This window comes from Corvus brachyrhynchos, unplaced genomic scaffold, assembly GCF_000691975.1.
Source record: "Corvus brachyrhynchos isolate BGI_N302 unplaced genomic scaffold, ASM69197v1 scaffold200, whole genome shotgun sequence".
Taxonomy (NCBI): Eukaryota; Metazoa; Chordata; class Aves; order Passeriformes; family Corvidae; genus Corvus; species Corvus brachyrhynchos.
In genome coordinates this window covers 4,383,569-4,383,811 of record NW_008236184.1, presented here as the reverse complement: position 1 = coordinate 4,383,811, position 243 = coordinate 4,383,569, and the positions used below count along the sequence as shown (strand labels likewise).

At 61.3% G+C, this 243-nt stretch overlaps 1 protein-coding gene across 1 annotated transcript in view; it reads right to left on the bottom strand.

Moving 5' to 3' along the window:
- Positions 1-243, bottom strand: part of LOC103619541 (creatine kinase U-type, mitochondrial) — a gene marked incomplete at its 3' end in the record, with an annotated part of 3,581 nt that overhangs the window by 1,849 nt on the left and 1,489 nt on the right. Inside the window, exon 4 of the mRNA XM_017738165.1 lies at positions 194-243. This exon is cut by the window's right edge and continues 4 nt beyond it. Coding sequence (XP_017593654.1) covers positions 194-243 — 50 coding nt within the window. The remainder of the gene's footprint in view (positions 1-193) is intronic.

The window sequence follows — 243 nt, the reverse complement described above, 5'->3', positions numbered from 1 at the left end:
CAGTGGTGCACAAGGAACTCCCAGATGAGGCCACAGAACCCATGGTGAGCACAGCCCAGGGACACTGGTGCCACGTGCCAGGGTCTGTGGTATGGCAAACATGGGAAATGTGGGTGGCAAGGGTGAGATGGATGGAGCAGTAGCATCATCCCCCATCTCTGCCCTGCTGCCTGGTGCCAGGGCAGATCCTCACCAGATCCCTCGGGCGTCAGGCCAGTGCCTAGCGCTTCCGACTGCTGTCCG